The sequence below is a fragment of the Pelophylax lessonae genome (genome assembly GCF_965119305.1).
Source record: "Pelophylax lessonae genome assembly, chromosome: 1".
In the NCBI taxonomy this organism is placed as follows: Eukaryota; Metazoa; Chordata; class Amphibia; order Anura; family Ranidae; genus Pelophylax; species Pelophylax lessonae.
The window spans coordinates 72,818,950-72,838,890 of NC_138768.1; the positions used below are offsets into that span (position 1 = coordinate 72,818,950).

The window sequence follows — 19,941 nt, forward strand, 5'->3', positions numbered from 1 at the left end:
ACACACACACACATACATACATACACACACACACATACACACACAAACACTGTATATATATTTATATTTATAGCACCCTCCTAGGTAGGTGCTAGGAAAATTTATGTGTGGCCCTGTCTGCTTATCAGGGGAGCCTGAATTGTTAGCTGTCAGTTTCCAGGTGTGTCTATTGAGTCTGGGGAGTCTCTCCACTGTGCCCAATGAGGGATCTCGTTGGTCAGTGAAGGAAACCTAGCCAATGGCACACCAGGGTTTATGACAGTCTCAGTGGGCGGGGTTTACTGCAATGGACCCTGGGATTGCATATAAATCTGTGGGGAGCATGTGACAGAGCGCCTTTTGTTGGGAGCATCAGTCCCAGGAGGAGGTGATGGCTGTCTCTCCTCCTGTCAGAGAGTGAAGGTGGTCCAGGCAGTTGGCCTAAGGGGACCAGAGGTTGAGCTGTGCTGCAGCGAGGGATCCAGAGTGTTTTGGTGACCGAGTGGAGCTGCTGGGCAGAAGTCTTCAGAAAAAAAACAGTATCATGAGTATTCAAGATCTGCCCAGGGGTCTGCCTAGGAAAGGGGACCACTCCAGAAGGTCAAGGGGATCCAGGAGCCAGCTAACCAGTAGTATTGGCAGTGAAAGGGGGTGTCAAGTGTTCAAAGCCCTAAACATAGGGAAGTGAAAGGGGGCGCCAGTGTTCAGCAGTGCAGCAAAGGTGTACAAGTAGTTGCCTCAGGCGAGATTACCTCAGGGAGCTAAAAATGGACTTCCACAGTAAAAAGGGAAGTTACAGCATCAAGTCAGCGTTAGCACTGGCTTGATGCTGGTTAAGCAGCATTGATTCAGAGTCCCCGCCAAGTTTTGTATAGTTTAATTGCTGGAGTATCCCACTCATCCCTTCTTCCATCCAAGCTCCTAAATAAACCTAAAAACCCAAAGATACTGGACTAGTTCTTGTCTCAGTGCTCACACTTGGATAAACATGTTCAAAAGGTACTTTTGTTGCAACTGGTGACCCACAACCAGCACCTGGGAATTCTGCTACATACATATACACATTATATATATCCTCAAAAAAATTAAAGGAGTACTTTTTAATCAGAATATCGCATCAAGTCAATAAAACTCCTTGGATATTGATCTGGACAGTTAAGTAGCAGAGGGGGTTGTTAATCAGTTTCAGCTGCTTTGGTGTTATTGAAATTAACAGGTGAACTAGATGGGCTCAGAAACAGGAATAGTTTTACAAGTAGAGGCCACTTAACATTTTTTTCCCTACACATCTTTTCTGACTGTTTTTGACTAGGTTTTGCATTTGGCTAGGGTCAGTGTACCTACTGGTAGCATGAGGTGATACATGAACCCTATAGAGGTTGCACAGGCATTACAACTCCTCCACAATGGCACATCATTACGTGCCATTGCCAGAAGGTTTGCGGTTTCTCCTAGCACAGTCTCAAGAGCATGGAGGAGATTCCAGGAGGCTTCTTTGTGCAAGGAGGAACAGGATGAGCACTGCCAGAGCCCTACAAAATGACTCCAACAGACCACTGGTGTGAATGTCTCTGACCAAACAATCAGACTTCATGATGGTGGCCTGATGTCCTCTAGTGGGTCCTGTGCTCAGTGCTGGCACCATGGAGCTCGATTGGCATTTCTCATTGAATACCAGAATTGGCAGGTCTGCCACTGTGCTTTTCACAGATTAGAACAGGTTCACCCTGAGCAAGTGTGACAGATGTGAAAGGATCTGGAGAAGCCATAGAGAATGTTATGCTACATGTAACATTGTTCAACATGACTGGTTTTGGTAGTGGGTCAATGATGATCTGGGGAGGCATATCCATGGAGGGATGCACAGACCTCTACAGGCTAGACAATGGCACCCTGACTGCCATTAGGTATCGGGATGAAATCCTTGGACCTACTGTCAGACTCTACGCTGGGGCAGAGGAGAGGGAACAGGAGAGGAGGCTCTTTTCTCAGGTCCCCGCCAGTGCTCGTGTTCCCCTTCTCTGTCCAGTGCCTCCATGGTCCATGGGAAAGGGCTTCCTATTATTATTGTGCATGCTCACTACCAAGTCCCCGCTGCTGCCTCCATTGACACAAGCAGCAGGACTCCCAAACACCCCAGCTCCCTCATCACTGGCTTTGATTGACAGCAGAGAGAGCCAATGGCTCCCAGTGTCCCAGCAAAGCCAGCGAGACCCGTAAGTGAGGGGAGAGAAGAGCTGCAGACGTGCACGGCAGTGGATTGAATGAGGGCTCAGGTGGGTAAAACATGGTTTACCTTAATGCAAGGAATGCATTAAAGTATAACTAAAGTCAAAATTTTCGGTTTTGGATAGAAGTGGATAGGGATTAGAACACCTGTCAGGTTTTATTGCTGTCTGTGCCCCGTTACAGAGATTCACCCTCTCTATTTGTTATGTTTAACATTATACTGTACATAGGCGTGCTAATAAGTATAAAGAAAAACTCCAATGAGGAATATATACATAGTGCGATGAGTGTGAGAAGGAAATACACTCAAAAATATATATCTCAGGGAAAATCCACACAGATACAGGAACGGTGTATTTATCGGTGTATATAAAATCCAAACAAAGTAATGACAGTGTATTTATCAGTGTTTTTAACCCCCTCCCATCCGCGCTACAGCCTATATACGGCAGCAGCGCGGACTCGAATTTTCGGGAGGCCGTTTTTAAAACGGCCTCCAGTGACACGCCCCCCCCCCCCCCGTGCGTTCCCGCGAGCGCGCATCGGGGAGAATCTGTGTCGGCCGTGTCCAAGGGACACGATCACAGATCGTGGTGAATGGCCAATCACAGCGGCCATTCACCACGTGATCAAGCCGTCCAATGAGAGATGATCTCATATGTAAACATATGAGATCATCTCTCATCGCCGGCGCTCCTTCCTCACACAGACACTGCAGTGTGAGGAAGGAGGGGGAGCCGACAGCCGCTGGGGACACAGACAAATGTAATCAGGGAACTGATCACCAGTGCCCTGATTACTGAAGGTAAAAAAACACACACATTGCCCCCCCATCAGTGCCCACAGTGCCCGCCATCAGTGCCCCCATCAATGCCCACAATCAGTGCCCATAGTGCTGCCAGTCAGTGCCTGCTCATCTAGGCACTGATGAGCACTGACTGGCAGCACTATGGGCACTGAGTGTGGGCACTGATGGTGCTGCCCATCAGTGCTCATCAGTGCCGCCCATCAGTGCTCATCAGTGCCACCTGTCAGTGTCCATCAGTGCCATCCGCCAGTGCCGCCTATCAGTGCCCATCAGTGCCGCCCGTCAGTGCCACCTCTCAGTGCCCAGCAGTGCCACCTCTCAGTGCCGCCTATCAGTGCGGCATATTAGTACCTCCTCATCAGTGCCCATAAGTGCCACCTCATCAGTGCCCATAAGTGCAGCCTATCAGTGCCCATAAGTGCAGCCTCATCAGCGCACATCAGTGAGGGAGAAAAATTTATTTTCAAAATTTACTCGCAGAAAATAAGAAAAACTTTTTTTTTTTTAATTTTCTGTCTTTTTTCTTTTTTTTTTGTAAAAAATAAAAAACCCAGAGATGATTAAATACCACCAAAAGAAAGCTCTGTTTGTGTGAAAAAAATGATAAAAATTTCATATGGGTACAGTGTAGCATGACCGTGCAATTGTCATTCAAAGTGTGACAGCGCTGAAAGCTGAAAATTGGCCTGGATGGGAAGGGTGTTTAAGTGCACGGTAGGCAAGTGGTTAAAATCCGAAAAATAGTGACAAATCATCAAAAAGGTGTGCGGTGCAGAAAATCCCAGGAAACCAGCAAGCACTTATCCACCCATAAGTGCAATGGCCGCTAACCTGAATGCAGAGTAATCATCGCGTTCAAACTACTCCCAAATGTAAACAGATCCTCCACACCGAAAGTGACGTCACTCAGCTTTCCGGTTTTCGGCCGAGACTGGAAGTTCTACATTCAGACATTGCATACCATCTGGTCCCTGTGGGCTCACCATACTTCCAAAGTTCAGTATCCTAACTGTAAAGTTGCTATTGTTTTTTCAATAAACGCCTTATGATTACCTACTACACTATGGAGTTGTAGGTTTACTTTGCATGAGTTGATTGTCATTGCTGGAGGATATGTTACCACTTGGGAACAGTTCTGAAATATGATAATTATTCTGCATTGAGCCAGTCATTATCGCTGTGGAGGATCTGTTTCCATTTGGGAGTAGTATGAACGCGATGATTACTCTGCATTGAGGTGAGCGGCCATTGCACTTATGGGTGGATAAGTGCTTGCTGGTTTCCTGGGGTTTTCTGCACAGAAGACACCTTTTTGATGACTGTCACTATTTTATTTCGGACTTTAAAAAAACTGATAAATACACTGTCACTACTTTGTTTGGATTTTATATACAGTAAACCCCCTTCCATTGCGGGGGTTACGTTCCGGACCCAGCCGCGAAAAGTGAAAATCAGCGAAATAGAAAAACCCTATTAAATGCATTGTAGGCATGTTTATTTTAGTGTCACTGTACATGTAAAAGCATTTTAAGGTCTTTAAACACACTTTTAAAACAATAGAAACTCATTTAAACACATAAAAGATACTGAGAGACATAGCAAGAGCTATGGAAAACACAAAAATATTTCATTTTTAATGATTTATATAGTAAAATAACATTACAAAAAAAAAAAAAAAAAAACGCAATATACCGGGACCGCAAAAACTGAACCGCGACGGAGCGGGGGTTTACTGTACACTGATAAATACGCGGTTCCTAGATCTGTGGATTTTTACCGGAGATATACATTTTTGAGTGCATTTCCTTCTCGCACTCATTGCGCTCTATGTATATATTCCTTATTGGAGTTTTTCTTTATACTTATTAGTATGTCTATGTACAGTATTTCATTTAAAAAACACATTACAATTACATGTTGATTTTATTTTTATTGTTATTATTTGTGTATTATAGCGCTGATTTTTTTACACTTGATTTATTGTTTGTGGTGACACTACAACAAATTGGCTGCTAATACCCCTTTTTATACACAGTCACTCTTGATTTGTTAATTTATTGGTTAGTGCATTGGTTCATCATCCTTAAAAGAAAATCCCAAATGTTGGTTTTTCCCCAAAAAAGTAATCTTCCAACAGGGACACTAGTTCTGGTGACCTGAGACTGTTCCTTCGAGCCAGTCGAAGAATGAGGAAAATTCCATGCTGTTTGCGGGCAAGTGAGTTCTCTAGGGCTCCATTCACACCTAAGAGTATTGTTTCCAGGCCTTTTTTCTGGCTTTTTACAGGCGTTTTTTTGCAGGTGTTTGGAGGCAGGCTTTGACATCCAACAAAAACACTTGTAATCTGCCAAAAAAGAAGCTCATTTACTTGAGTTTCAGGCGTTTTGCTTCAGGTGACAAAATGCTCATATGTGAACAGGGGCCATTGACATGTATAGGATTTTGCTTGTTGGGCGTTTTAAGACTTTAGAGATGAGCATTTTACGAGCTGAAAAACGCTCAGGTGTGAATAGGGTCTTAAAGGACTAAGTGCACCAGGGGCTCTTGCGGGGGTTTGAAATACATTTGAGAAAATCTTTAAAGTGGGCATTCACTCAAAATTAAAAATGCTACCATTCTTCTATCCCACCTCTATGACTTGATTTTCATTTTTTTTTTTTTTTTTTACACTGGGAGTGGGTACTTTTGACAGGTACCTCTTATTCAATTCAAGTCTATTCTAGATATTTGTGCATTTCGGAGCGCCCCCTGCTCACACATCCCAACTGCAGCCTCCTGGAAAACATCCTAGGAGGCTGGAGGACCAGTCCCACAGCACATTCTCAGTGGGGAGAGTTAGCTGTGATTCCTCAGAATGTCACCGACTGCTTCCATATTCAGGATGTCGGCACCAGGGATCTGCAGCAGTAAGAAAAATCAGCTTTGGGAGGAGAGTGTGGACTGGCCAGGCATTGGTAAGTACCCGATTATTAAAAGTCATCAGCGACAATATTTGCAGCTGCTAACTTATAGTTAAAAAAAAAAAATAAGGAAGAAAAAAAAAAAAAAAAAAAAGGAAGAAAGAAGAAGAGGACGACGACTGAAGCTACTCTTCAACTTCAGTACTAGGAGTTTTTCTGATACCACATTACATATGACTGTGTGAACAGATTAAAGTTTGATATCTGCAGGCTACCATTGACTACAATGAATGACGCTCAGCATGAATCTAGCCATCATGGGCTATGGGCTGTAGCAGCTTCTATAATAGCAGTAGTGATAAAATCAAACGCAAGGAAAACTCTTGCGACTCTAGTGTACAATTCCAGTTTATTCCTTTAGAAATGCAATGAATGGGAATGAGAGAAGTGATGATGGGTTACACTCACCAGTCAATAAAGCGTGGTAATGAAGCCCTCTCTCCTTATCTTGGTGTGAGCACACATCAAACAGATATGCTTTTATTGGTCCATCAATAAAGTCAGCTGCAAAGTCGAAAGCCACAACTCCCAGCATGGTAATTACTATTGCCCAAGTTCTCTTCTCGGCACCACCACTGTCCTCAAACACGGCTGTAAAAAAATAAATAAATAAAAAAATATTGGTTAAAAAACACAAATTCTACCAAGTCATGTGTTTCAGATAATCACTACGCCAACTACCATTTGAATCCAATACAATTATTAATGCAAGTGTATAACCCGGTTAAAAAAAATTAAATAAAAATAGGAGTTTTTTTTGGGGGGATCCAAACATTTTAGCAATCATATTGCATATTGTAAGAAATCAAGAGGACCTTTGTGTGGTGATGCCACTTAACATAGACTTTGACTTAAGTAGAACTATAGGAAAACCCCCCCCCCATTTTGGATAGAGCAAGGGAGGGTTATAACACCTGTCAGATTTTTTTTTTTTGCAAACTGTGTCCCATCGTGGAGATTTCCCTTCACTTCCTGTCCCATAGCCAAATAGGAAGGGAGAGGAAAATATTGCAAATTAAACTTTTCTGTGGACAACCCAAAATTTGGGGTTTTAATTTTACTTTAACTTTCAATGATAATGGTAAACAGGACAAATCTAGAAAGTGAAATCTCCTTAATGAGGCACAAACCACAATAAAATTGACAGGCATTGTAATCCCTCTGCACTAATCAAACACAAAAAAAGTTTTTCCTTTAGTTATACTTTAAAGATTGAAAAATAAAAAAAATTAGCCTTGCCCCACTTTCAAAAAACATCCTCTGGATTGTAAAATTGTGTTGGCAGTACCCAGTAATACAGACACAAAGGCTGTTATCACATTCACAAGAATGTCCTGCTTAAGGGCATGGAGCTCCGTTTATTTGTTGGACAACAGGAAGTGATGGCTATACATCAGCCAATCAGTTCCAAATGTACAGTCACATGACACAAGTTACTCACATTGAATGTACACGAGTCAGTCATTAGCTGATTCTAAGATACAATAGAAAGGGGGAGTACGCGATTGTGAATGAGCAGAGCAGAGTGCACGGCTTCCTACCCAACACTACACAATGAAACCAATGTGTAGAACTGGGAATACTGCTCTGATCCAAACTCGTGCATGCATTCCCTCCTCTACTATGGGGTCATGAATCCCACTAAGCAAAGCTTGGAGGACAATGCCTAATTGGATGATACTACTGTTCCTATAGACACGAGGCTATCTGCAGGGAAGGAGCCATGATGTTTCCACTATGGTGATCAGGCATAATAGAAAGACATGAGCTTGTATCCCGTCATAAAGGCAGATAAAAATCAAAAAGATATTGACTCCGCACCGCAATACACATGGATCTATGAAATGTAGAAAATCCGCGCTTAGGATAATTTTAGATTTCTAGTGTTTGATATTGGCTGCAGCCTACCTTTATACTATATTCCTAAGAATATAGTGAGAATGAAGGAAAAGAAGGGGGAAGGTGTATGGCGCTGCCAAAAAAGTGCTGATGGTTCTGTATGTCCAAAAAAGGTGCTAAAGGTATATACGATATAAATCACCACTATGAATTATAATTAAAGTGTCAAGTGCATCATATGTGTATCACTAATAAATATGTGCAATACTGTAGGATATTCCACTCTGTGGCTGATAAATATTTGTGCTATGAGGAAAGGTTGATACAAAATGGGTGTGAATTGGTGTGGATACAGTTTGATAAGAAAATTAAAAATAAATAAAGTGTATGAAATATAAAAAATAAAAAACAGTGGGATCCACTTAAATCTATAGCCTTATGATCGTAAAATACAAAGCATCAAGTATGGCATAAATAAGGTGCACAGTAGGTATATAAATATTGTGGCAGCAATAGTACAAGAATAAATAAGTCCGTAACACCTAAAAAAGGCAGATAGTCCCACAATGCTAAAAAAACTTTTCCTAAAATACAGGGCAAAAGGTGACTTGAGTGCAGGTGCTCTGATGATAAATATTGAAGGTGCTCAGGTATATGGTGACCATTCAGTGCTCCCCGCACCCCTTGGACCGCACTCACCAGAGCTATATACCCCTACAGGGGTGTCAGGCCTTGAATCTATAATCCTGGGTCTCCTCCACTGACCATCAAAGTGGTTGGGTGGTCCAATTATCTGCCCGAATCTTGTAAACCCGGCTCCTTGGAATTAGGGTCCAAAGGTGTACCGATATATGGGGGAAGAAGGCTCACATAGAGTAGTACCGCTTTTAAAATGCTTTATTAAAGATTAAAATTAGGTACTCACAAACGAATAGAGGGTAGTGGCATGAAAGAATAGCAATAGTAGCGCACTTCCGGGACGCCGTGCGTTCCACAGGGCGGATGTGCGTTCCACTTAGGCGGATGTGAGCAAACCGTCAACAGGAGCCATAATGACAATCTAAATAAAAACACATTGCGTGTCTTTCCCAATAAATTAATGGGGGTCTGTGCAGTATGAAGAGGACCCAGCAGAGATAGTTACAGAGGAAAGGCTGGAGAGAGGGGGGGGGAAAGAGAGAGAGAGACAGACACTCACACAGACACACTCAGGACCATGTACCAAGGAGAAGCCCAAGGAAAGTGTAAAGACTGAAAATTATCATGTCAATCTAAAAGGTGGACAGGAAACCAGACCACACGGAGATGCAAGTAAAATAAAGCAGTTTATTAGGGCAAAAACAACAAACGCACAGCAAGAGTGAAGAGCAAAATCAGGAACAGCCAGGGTCAAGGCCAGAAGCGTGTAGTCATCCAAGCTGGGATTGAGTGTAGAAGCGGGTTGTCATCCAAGCCAGGGTCGAGTCCATTAGCGGGTAGTCTGCCAATGCCGGATCATTTGCCGATGTGGGGTCGCCTGCTGATGCGGGATCGAGAGCCAAAGTCGTCAGCCAAGCCAGGTCATGCACGGAGGAACACAGAGAACACAAGCAGTGATGCACCTTGGGTCACCAACACAAGGGCAAGGACTGCAAACTATCAGGTTATATATACACACATACATATATATACATATACACACACACACACACACACACACACACACACATATACATATAGCCAGGTGTGCAGCATAAATCACTGAGCGACGCCCAGGCAGCAGGCAAGTGATGATGCAAACAATTTATAAGAGACAGCAGTCTGCACATGTCCAAGATGGCTGCCAACAGAAAGGCAAGGTGAGACCTTGACAGTCAGACAAGGTTTGTTGATCAGCCTATAAGTGAAATGGACAACCCTGCACAGCTTGAGATGGAGGATGAAGATACCATTGATGTATTTCAACAACAGACAGGTGGTGTGTGCCAAGCTCCTTCACCAGAAAGGATGAAGCCCAATGAGCCTTTGTGCACCATACTTCCCACTTCTTTCATTCAAAGAAATGACTATGCTGCTGATCACACAACATTTCTGAAAAAGTTAGTGAACCAGCCAGAAAATGTTTTGATCTGTTTTGTTTTGCCCTACTTGCAAGCGTTGGAAGTTTTGTTGTTAAGAGGGCCAATATCAAGAATCATCATTTACTGCTTATAAAGTGGTTATAGGTTTATTGTATTTTATTACGCTTTGTGTGGCACTGTTAAATTATACAGCAGTTTTTTTTTTCCATTTGCAAATAGTTAGGACTTTTTTGCTATCTACAGTAAAATTTACCTCTTCTATGCCAGAGCACTCTAATTCTTGTAGAAAAAGTTAGCCAAAGTTAGTGTCTCCCAAACTACAAAGGTTATAATACATCGGATATCTTCTGGTAGTAGGATGGCTGTGCTTTAATGTCAAAGTAAACATTTTGGCTTATTTGAGGGTTAGGTTTCTTAAGGTGTCTGAAAACCTGCAGGTTGACTTCAATACTTCTTAAGCCTCATACACACAGTCCGATTGTCAGATTATTGGACCAATTTTTGTCTGTTTTTTTGTTGCATGCTGGTCTCAAATCGAAAAATTAAGAGGTTACTTTCATACGAAAATTCTTTTACGACAGAATTCAACTTCAGAAGTGATGTCATGTGTTGAATTGTTTTGTATGTATTCTTTCGCTTCTGAGCATGCGTAGTCTTGCTCTTATGTTTTTTTTTTTTTGGACGAAAACTGTACTGATTAAACGAAAATTAGAGGTTGTGTTCACGTACAATAAAAATTTTATTGCCTGCACATCCAGTTTTTGTCGTAGAAAAATTCACTATCAGCAGTCAAAAGTACCATACTAACGATCCGAAAATCGGCAGATCGTTAGTCGGATTAAATTTTACTTCCGATTTTCTTATCCTGTACACAGGCCTTTAGATTTTAGATGGGATCTCACAACCTGATCTCATGTGTTTGGTTGAAATCCGACCACTGCCATTTGGTTTAAAGATATTATTTGGTGCACTTCCACTCGTGACCTTTAAATGCCCTGCTAACCTATCGACACAAATAATTTGTTTAGGAATTTGCTATTGCTCACTTAGTCTAAAGGCCCGTACACACATACCGATCGTCCTCATACAAACGTCGGCGGACGAAAGATCTGCCGATTGTACGCTTGTTAGTATGGTGCCTCCGACAGCTGTCTGCGCACATTCTGCGGACAAGAGTCTTTCTTGCAAACATAAAAATTTTTGTATGCCGACACCAGAACGGACGATTGTTCGCCAGTCAGTACAGAAATCAGCCGACAGACCGCAGATTTGCAAGACTGGGCTTGCTCAGAAAAGAAAAAACACAGGGAAAGTTAACCATTACATGACATCACTTCTGCAGTCAGCTGAAGTCGGCGGACAAAATTCGTGTGCTGTCTTTGCACTTTTCAACAGACATCGACATCCCGGGGAGAAAAGACGAACGTTTGTATGACGACGATCGGTACGTGTGTACGGGGCTTAACAGGGCAACTTGCAGGACTCTCAGTAAGCCTCACTACTTAATGAATCAGTGACTTGGAATTTGTAGGGGATTTTGAACTCCTGGAGTGCATAGTCAGTGATTAACTCTGTAAAGAAACGGAAAAGATGATTCTGGCACCTACACTTTGAAAGACATGTTGGCATTGGCAGCACCCCTGCCATCCTCACAGGTTTTCTTTGCAACAAGCTAGTTGTGTCCAAACTAAACTAATCAGGCCTTTGTTATTGAACATTTTGCTGGAAAAACAGTGTGCTAGTAAAGTTAATTTGTTCCATAGTACGTATGTAATGTAAGTACTAGAATGGGGCTCTCTCTATATGTCCCTCTTTAGGAATTTAATGTTCAGAAATATGGATCTTATACCAACAGTTTTATTCTAACTTTATATTAAATAAAATCCCAAATGTAAAATCTTATTCTGGTGTGCTTGAAGATAGACTTGAATGCAAATTAATGCTGGTTAAAATGCCATTCAAAAAAGAAACTGCTTCATATTGGCATTTAAATGTTATAATTATATATATATATATATATATATATATATATATATATATATATATATAGTGGCAGTGCAACTACTGGTGAGCAGGTATTTCTCCCAGGATTCAGACATAGGAGTGGAGGAGAGGGGGGATTGCAGGGGCTGGACTGAAAAGCAGAAGGAGGAATTCTATACCAAGTTAAAACATAGTTTTGTCCGTGGAAATGAGACATCCATATTCAGCTACCAGCCACGTTCTGGCTTGTAGAGAGTTTATTCCCAGCACCCAATTTATCTTACATCTGGTAAGAGGCTCGCGAGTGTTTTTACACACAGGGAATACTCACGATATTTACATTTATATATCTGGTAAGATCAGCCTGCTGGTGGTGGGGATTTTTTTCACGTGGATGTCACACTGTTTGAGTTGTATTTCCAGCACCCTTATATCATCACAGAAGTTTCACGAGGAACATCATTTATTTTTCACGTTGCTGTTGCACATTATGATGGACATTTATTTTGGACTTTTTCCAGCACATATGACTTGTTGGTTTACTTTGTTTGTACTTTGTCCAATTGTGTTTATCAAGTTTGATTGATTTAAGACACATTATTACGTTTAGCGCACCAATTATTTTTTCTATTCATTTATACTCAGGCACAGTATCTTGGTAGCAGCTTTACTTCATTTATTTTTATCAGTGCACCCTTTACTTTCAATATTTCTCCCAGGATAATCAACCAGGCAGGTTGGGAGGCTCCAGGAGGACTGTTTTACTGGGAGAAGACTGGGTTTTCAGTTTCCCCTATGGTGGATAAAGTCCAGTTGGGGACCTGGAGTCTGCAGATTTCCAAGCGATCTGGGTGGGAGGAAATCTCCAATCCTGGGATCAGGTCTTCGGAACAACCAGCACACTGATTTTGCAGGTGGATCTGGGCCTTTTAAGACATACAGGACCAGGGTTCTGGGCTCCACCCTCCCAAGGAGTCCTGGCGTGCAAGGGAGAAGGGTGCATGATGGCACGGTACAAGTAGATGGTGAGCCTTTGGGCTGGAACAGCAAAGGAAGCTGGAGAAAGTGTGCTAATGGAGGCACAGTGTTTTTACAGGAACTCTGTTAGATGGCAAAGAGGGTCGAGGCTTAAAGCCTGAGCAGCGGTGCTTCTAGAGAGCCAGGTGGCTTTGGATTTTTCATTTACATTATTGCTGTGGAAAGCTGAAAACCCTGCATGGGCAACTATTATGTTATTGGACTTATGTTTCTTTATATTTTCCTTTAATAAAAGTGGGCCAACAAGCCCTTAAACAGCACAACCGCGTGGACTAAGCTCACTGGTAGGCTTTGCACTCAAGCTAAACACCCCTGAATATTACAATATATACAGTGCCTTGCGAAAGTATTCGGCCCCCTTGAACTTTGCGACCTTTTGCCAAATTTCAGGCTTCAAACATAAAGATATAAAACTGTAATTTTTTGTGAAGAATCAACAACAGGTGGGACACAATCATGAAGTGGAACAAAATGTATTGGATATTTCAAACTTTGTTAACAAATAAAAAAAAAACTGAAAAATTGGGCGTGCAAAATTATTCAGCCCCTTTACTTTCAGTGCAGCAAACTCTCTCCAGAAGTTCAGTGAGGATCTCTGAATGATCCAATGTTGACCTAAATGACTAATGATAAATAGAATCCACCTCCATATAAATGCACCTACACTGTGATAGTCTCAGAGGTGCGTTTAAAGCGCAGAGAGCATCATGAACAAGGAACACACCAGGCAGGTCCGAGATACTGTTGTGGAGAAGTTTAAAGCCAGATTTGGATACAAAAAGATTTCCCAAGCTTTAAACATCCCAAGGAGCACCGTGGAAGTGATAATATTGAAATGGAAGTAGTATCAGACCACTGCAAATCTACGAAGACCTGGCCATCCCTCTAAACTTTCAGCTCATACAAGGAGAAGACTGATCAGAGATGCAGCCAAGAGGCCCATGATCACTCTGGATGAACTGCAGAGATCTACAGCTGAGGTGGGAGACTCTGTCCATAGGACAACAATCAGTCGTATACTGCACAAATCTGGCCTTTATGGAAAAGTGGCAAGAAGAAAGCCATTTCTTAAAGATATCCATAAAAAGTGTCGTTTAAAGTTTGCCACAAGCCACCTGGGAGACACACCAAACATGTGGAAGAAGGTGCTCTGGTCAGATGAAACCAAAAATCAAACTTTTTGGCAACAATGCAAAACGTTATGTTTGGCGTAAAAGCAACACAGTTCATCACCCTGAACACACCATCCCCACTGTCAAACATGGTGGTGGCAGCATCATGGTTTGGGCCTGCTTTTCTTCAGCAGGGACAGGGAAGATGGTTAAAATTGATGGGAAGATGGATGGAGCCAAATACAGGACCATTCTGGAAGAAAACCTGATGGAGTCTGCAAAAGACCTGAGACTGGGACGGAGATTTGTCTTCCAACAAGACAATGATCCAAAACATAAAGCAAAATCTACAATGGAATGGTTCACAAACATATCCAGGTGTTAGAATGGCCAAGTCAAAGTCCATACCTGAATCCAAATCGAGAATCTGTGGAAAGAACTGAAAACTGCTGTTCACAAACGCTCTCCATCCAACTTCACTGAGCTCGAGCTGTTTTGCAAGGAGGAATGGGCAAAAATTTCAGTCTCTCGATGTGCAAAACTGATAGAGACATACCCCAAGCGACCTACAGCTGTAATCGCAGCAAAAGGTGGCGCTACAAAGTATTAACTTAAGGGGACTGAATAATTTTGCATGCCCAATTTTTCAGTTTTTTATCTGTTAAAAAGTTTGAAATATCCAATAAATTTCGTTCCACTTCATGATTGTGTCCCACTTGTTGATTATTCACAAAAAATTAGTTTTATATCTTTATGTTTGAAGCCTGAAATGTGGCAAAAGGTCAAGGGGGCCGAATACTTTCGCAAGGCACTGATTATATAGTGGCAGCCAAGGTGGACTGTTGCCCCACTCCCCTTCTACTGGACCACCGCTGTCTGCTTTGCTCTCTACTACTGTCACACCAGGCTCCACAACACAACCACACGCCACCCACCTTGCACCAACCAACACAAAAAAAAAAAAAAAAAAAAAAAAAAAAACACAACACACCACTCATGCACAATCTACCCCCAGCTGTTAGAAAGCACAAGAACAGCCACACATGGCACCCTCCATGCAAACTATGGGTCACTGGAGCATGGGTAAAGAGGGGAAGTGAACACTGGGGGCATGGGCACAGCACAGGTTAATTTTAAAAGCACACACATCCATGGAATAGGTAGAGTTGTGAACCTGACTTGCAGGGCCGGGACAAGGGGTAAGCCACAAGGAGGTTGGGGGCAGGGGAAATTTGTGTTGAGAGGAGGATTTTTGGGGGCAGGGGGGGTAAGAATTGTTCTAGATGAGGCAATGACTGGGTAGGGTCATATGCCTCCACCCCGGTTCAGATAAAAGAGGAAGGAGGTTTGGGACTTTGAATGAAGCACACAGCTATAACGTGATGCCACAGCTCCCGGAGAGGAGTCCCCCACCATGTCTTCGGCTTCCAGCACCTCATTTGGAACCTTTAGCTGACCTGTGAGTAACCAGGGGAGGCTCCTCTCTCCCCCTTTTTACTTTTCTCCCCCCTCCCCTTTTTTTTGCATTTAATACTAGACTACAAATATACTTTATTGCAGGTACAAGCCTATTTACCCTGCATCGGCTCCTGATGAGTGGAAAGAACCCACAAAACACGTAGAGCCTTTTTCGATGCTACGCAATTACCATTATCTGATATATTACTTTTATATTACTTATAATTATATTACATTAATATGATTATATTACTTATGCATTTTGACAGCGAAGTCTAGGTCTATTTATAACACCTACAACACGATGGTGTGGCGATATGTCTTAGTGTATATATGTACTATGTGCGATTGAGCAATACTATTTATTCATTGTATTTTGAAACAACTCAATATGTGTATATGTACCAATAAACATTTTATACATTGATTTTCTACATCACGTTATAGCTGTGTGCTTCATTCAAAGTCCCAAACCTCCCTCCTCTTTTATATTTCCCTTCATCTTGCCACAAGTAGTCATCCTCCATACCATCCAATGAATTTGATATGACACATTTCTTGAAAGACTTGATGACGGTTTCTGCATCAATATTATTCCAGGCTTTTAATACAAAGTTACACAAAACATCCAACTGTGGAGCACGCATGTTTACTCCTTTTGTGAATGACTTTTCACCGTTAACCATCCACTCAATCCATTGTTCTCAAAAGCGATCTTTAAATGGCTTGTTTAGGCACATATCCAGCGGCTGTACCAACGATGTCAATCCTGTAAGAATAACTGCAGGTGCATGAGCATCTGTGTTTATTCTTACCAGCCTTTCCTTTGTGCTGGTAGTTAAATGAGCCCTGAACATATCCCACACCAGTAGGCTATGTTGTCGACGAAGTCCACCTGGTCGCCTACTCCATACATTACCAAGCCATAACTTTATCCCATCTTCATCCATCCAGCTTTTTTCATTCACATGTACAAAAACTCCAACAGGGAACTTAATTTTTGGCATTGTTTTTCTTTTGAAAAATAATCATTGGTCTTAGTTTAGCGCATCATCTGTACATGCTAGTACCACTGTAAAACTGGACTTCTCATGTCCGGTTTTAATTAACACTGTTTTTGAACCTTTTGAATTGGCCATTTTATTTCCAACCATATCGAAATTCATCTGAGTTTCATCCATATATCCGATACTACTTAACGCATAGCCGTGTTCCTTGCGCTTTTTTATTACATAACAATGGAAATTACTCACTTTGCCGTTGAGATCTGCAGGTAATTTTTGTGCAATTTTGTTTTTTTGCCTCAGTACCAGATTATGCCTTTCCAAAAACCTAGTACACCAGGATACTGTGCCCTAAATTCTTTGCTGTGATCCGTGTTAGATTTGGCCCACTGAAGTGCAAACAAACGTATGTTTTTTCGGGTCACTACATAACCATTTTGACGATGCTCATGCACCATGTCTGCTACCTGCTTTTTGAGTTCTGGCCATTGTGGGGTTCTGCTCCTTAATACACACTTACTCCTTTGTATACTCTTTAAAGCATCTGCCTTTGCTTTCCAGTCTCAGACCATCTTTTCTGTTACTCCATATGGTCTTGCAGCAGCACAGTTATGTTCCTTGGCAAAGTTTACAACCTCCAGCTTGAAACATGCTTCGTATTAACTTCTTGCTGGCGGAGCCATAATGGGGTCTTGTCCATCAGCCATTTACACCCACTAATCTGTCAGCTCAAAACAGTAATAATGTACAGTAATATGTACCCTATATAATCTCTCATATCTCCAAGGTACTGTAATCTCTCATATCTCCAAGGTACTGCAAGTACTGTAATCTCTCATATCTCCAAGGCACGGTACTGTAATCTCTCAGTATATCTCCAAGGTACAGTATTGTATTCAATAATAGAATACATCGCTCACCGCGATTGGCTCAGTGCGGTATACTGTATGTAGCCGAAGCTACAGTACATACGGTATACCAGTACAGGATTCCCGCACAGTCAGCGTCTTGAGATTACATCTACCAGTAATACTTATACTTAGGGTACCTTGGAGATATTATACTCTGTGTATAAGATGACACCCCCCCCCCCCCCGACCATCCATTTTTGGGGGATTTTTTGAGGTTTAAAAGTCTTATACGCCGGAAAATACGGTATGTAAAGCAGATAACATGGAATGGTTAACATCTCAAGCTCAAAAGTATAAAACATGTCCCTGTACTATTGGGAATTGATGCATTCATATATGGAATACAGGCATGCAGTGGTTTATGGAACAATGTCAGAGTGTAAATAAGTTATTTAATGGACAAACAACTAAGTTTAATGCTGCATATAAATTATTGTTATTTTTTATATGACTATTTAAGCCCTGAAAGTGAAAAGAAAAAAGGGTGTTTTTTTTAAATGTGGTCATTTCATAAAAAACATACAAGGGGCAGAACAAAGCTTACAGGAGAACACATGGATTGAGATTGTGGAAAGTACTGTATGCAAATTAGATAAATGGAAAAGAACTTGGTGTTTAGTGTTTAGCAAAAATCCTACAGTTGAGGTTGCAGGAACTAATAAGTTAATAACTGGAATCTTTTGTAGAAGTTGCTCAAACTTGGATTTGGCTAATACATTAAAGGTAGTAGATGGTCTTAATTTACTTGAGGCTATCCAGCAAATGTTGAAACGTAAAAGTTTTGCACAACCTGAAGTTTCTAAGAGTCAACTACTAAAAGTTTTTGCAATAACCATTTCTGGGAAGAGTAAAGACTGATTGTGGGAGAAGTCTCTCTGGAAATTGGCCAATAGCAGTTCATGGGCAGGCCCCAGTTTGAGTTTCACAAGACAATCAGTCTCCAAACCATTTAATTTTTGCTATAATCAGGAAAGGCATAATAAAAAGCAGTGTACAATCAAATGTGTCAAAAATTATAAAAACTATAAACTCAATAAACGAGAAAGTTACCAACAGTATAATGGGATAAAAAGTGTGACAGCTACGGCTGACAGTAATAGATTATCTTCTGTGCTCTCTAAAAAGTATGTTACATTTAAGGGATGCATCAGTCCTTACAGAGCAGCAAAGATCCAGTTACACAAACTAGCTAGCTATCCCATGACAGTTTTCATTCCTTCTTTGGCTCAGAGAATGACAGATTTGTGTGTCAATCCTTCCAGATACATGGAACAGTGTCCATGAACGAAAAGAAAAAAAAAAAAAAAAAAAAAAACTATAAAAAGGTACGATTACATATTACTGTAATTGTTTTAAGAAGATTTTTAGGCCTTGTCAACTTTTTCGAGAATTCATTGGGATTTTTAAAGACAAAGCATCTGTCTGAGCAAATCTTAATGAATTGAGGCTTACTGAGGATATAGGGGAAACATTAACAGGAAGATTTGAAGATCTAAAGCAAGCCCTTATAAATTCAGTATTTCTGATTAATGTAGATCTCTCTCAACCATTTTATCGTGTATGTGGGTGATGAGACAATTTTATCAGTACTTTTACAAAAATGTGTTTTGCACCACTTGTTTTGCCAACACCTCACGTTACACTAAAGGTGTTTCTTCAAAGAAAAACAAAAAGGTGTTTATTCACAAAGATTTGCTAGTGACAATTGGATTTTGAGGAGAAAGGCTTTTCAGTTGAAGTGGGAGATAAATAGATCTTGGTTCAAATGATGTAATGTGAGAGGGACAGAGCCAAAGTTGTGTAATTAATCATTAAAAAAAAGTCACCCCTTCATCTTTTAGTGGACATTTGTCAGGGGGAAATTTACTGTGCCTATATTGATGGATCTAGATATTGGCACAATGGAGCGTATGTGATGAGATTTGCTGTTTGGATTCCACATCTGGAACTTTTGTTACAATATAAGCTTCCTGGATATATGTCTGCACAAAGAGCTGAACCTGAGGCTGCCTCATGTTTGTTTTGCAGTCAGAGTGACAGTGAAATGTGGTTCATTCACTCACACTTTAAGTTTCCATTTGGTCCATGACAGAATTGGTTGGTTCTCAAAAAATAATCCACTTCAACAAGACCAAATTCCTTTCAGAAATAGAACATATGGGAAAGATCAAACCAAATCAAATCAGTGGTCATTTTGCAAAATAAGCCAACCAATTGTGAGTGTAGTAGTCAGAACACAAGAATCTTATAAGGCTACTCCTTTACAAGATTTATTTTGTTTACAGGATGAGGAGGGGGACCCTGAAATTTTATCTTAGTTCAAATCAGTGCTGACTGATAGTGGAGATAAAATTTATAGTAAAAATATTGAAGGACAATTGGTTTCTTATATTTCAACAATAGCTAGAACACTATTGAAATTTAATTATTCTCTCTTTTTGCACATCCGGTAACTGATTTTTTTTGTATGCGCTAATGGAAGTCAATTTTTGGAATACTTATTTTTAGAGCCCTTTGTCAAACTTCCGAGTCTTGTTTTATTTGTTTAAAGAACAATCTA

The 19,941-nt window shown here is 41.2% G+C and overlaps 1 protein-coding gene across 1 annotated transcript in view; it reads right to left on the reverse strand.

The window, feature by feature from the left end:
- Positions 1-19,941, reverse strand: part of SLC45A2 (solute carrier family 45 member 2) — a 293,633-nt gene that overhangs the window by 248,017 nt on the left and 25,675 nt on the right. Inside the window, exon 2 of the mRNA XM_082243204.1 lies at positions 6,385-6,567. Coding sequence (XP_082099330.1) covers positions 6,385-6,567 — 183 coding nt within the window. The remainder of the gene's footprint in view (positions 1-6,384; positions 6,568-19,941) is intronic.